The following is a 1,565-nucleotide window of genomic DNA, read 5'->3' as shown; positions in this document are numbered from 1 at the left end:
TATTAGCCTGGCATAAAGTTAGTGTGCTATAGATGATTGGATAATGTATTTCTTATTGCTAATTATTTTTTTTAGTTTTGATATTTTAATGCCATTCTGAGCAATTAGTTGAATGAAATGTCTTAGAACTAATGAAGTTGAAATAGTCCATGATGGCTTATGGTTCTACCATAACTACCATCCACACCTCTTTCTTGCTTTTTTGTCTGACAGTGACCTAAGCAAAATCCTATTAAGTGTTAATGAAATGTGGGACATTATTAATGGGAAAAGTGAATGAATAAACCAAGTTATGTGTACTATTGATTAAGGTGTGATATTATGAATTACTTTTGTTGTAATTCTAGCCTTACAGAGTTCATTTTATTCTACATAGATCAAATGAAAGAGGGTTCAAGATGCTTGATGAAACTTTTTTTTCAGGTTTGTTGCTACTACTACAGCACTGTAATACTGTGGACATATATGAGTATATCCCTTCAATGAGATTAACAAAACGTTGCCACTACTATGATGTGCATGAAAACTTAGGATGTACATTAGGTGATTGGCACCCTTTAGCATCTGAGAAGCTACTTTCTTTAGCCATGAATGCTGCCTCAGACCTTCAGGTTTTTGTGAATGGAAAGATCAGTATAAAAGGTGATGTTAAGTGCTAGAAGTTTGAACAACCTGAATCTGTAAAGTTCTTGTTAAATTTTACTTATACAAAGAACATATTGTGTTAAACAATTTTCCTTAATTTCATCTCTGTCCTGCAATTTTTTTTTAAGAAAAGGAAGATAAAAAGAAAATTTTAAGAAAAATTAAGTCTCATTAGTTTACCATTAGACATGATATAGAAAAAAAAGCAGGTGATTTTGTAACTAGACAGGTAGTAATTGTAATCACATTATTATTGTACTCAAGGCATGTGACACACTGTACCCGAGATGTTTGTTCAGTCTTAACTATAAAGTTTACGTTAGGATTAGATCAGTTTTTTTTCTTTATGAATCATTGTTCTGATTGAGCTGTAATACAGAAAAATATAGTTTTGTTTGTTTATTGTTAAGCACAGAGGAAAACAATGGGCTATCTGTGCTGTGCCCACCATGGGTATCAAAACCTATTTTTTAATATTATAACAAACATATATAGGATGTTTGGTAGTAATGACCATTAGTATTAATAAAACCTACTACTAAATTAGCTGTGAATGTAAAATACAGTGGATTACACAAATATATTTAACACTTATTTGGCCTCAGAAATAATATTTAAGGAAAGCACTTCCCTATGGATTTCTGTAAGGATAGTACTTTTGTCTCTCTCACTCTTTTTACCTAGGCCTTTGTCTCATTGGTTTTGTGAAATGTCTCATCTACAAGTTTAACAGATTAACATGGATGATACTCATGTACGTTTAGCAATACCATGAAATTAAACTGCTGTTGTCCACAAACAGCATTTTGAAAATGTCAAACTTACTTTATGTCTTTCTTATACAATATTTAAGTATGAATTTCATGCAGCCAAAATGGTCCTCAAAATGTAGACTCATTGTGTTTTTAGTACTAAAATAT

At 31.2% G+C, this 1,565-nt stretch overlaps 1 protein-coding gene across 4 annotated transcripts in view; it reads left to right on the top strand.

The window, feature by feature from the left end:
- The window catches only part of LOC106465305 (beta-galactoside alpha-2,6-sialyltransferase 2-like), a 12,942-nt gene extending 11,893 nt beyond the window's left edge, over positions 1-1,049 (top strand). For all 4 annotated transcript variants that reach the window (XM_013925513.2, XM_022393174.1, XM_022393173.1 and 1 more), the window contains one exon: positions 424-1,049. In XM_013925513.2, coding sequence (XP_013780967.1) covers positions 424-659 — 236 coding nt within the window. In that variant the 3' untranslated portion in view covers positions 660-1,049. The remainder of the gene's footprint in view (positions 1-423) is intronic.
- The last annotated feature ends 516 nt before the right edge of the window (positions 1,050-1,565 follow it).

The sequence above is a fragment of the Limulus polyphemus genome, unplaced genomic scaffold (genome assembly GCF_000517525.1).
Source record: "Limulus polyphemus unplaced genomic scaffold, Limulus_polyphemus-2.1.2 Scaffold1900, whole genome shotgun sequence".
Taxonomy (NCBI): domain Eukaryota; kingdom Metazoa; phylum Arthropoda; class Merostomata; order Xiphosura; family Limulidae; genus Limulus; species Limulus polyphemus.
The sequence above is the reverse complement of the archived record's forward strand: the minus strand, read 5'-3'. Positions and strand labels throughout refer to the sequence as shown.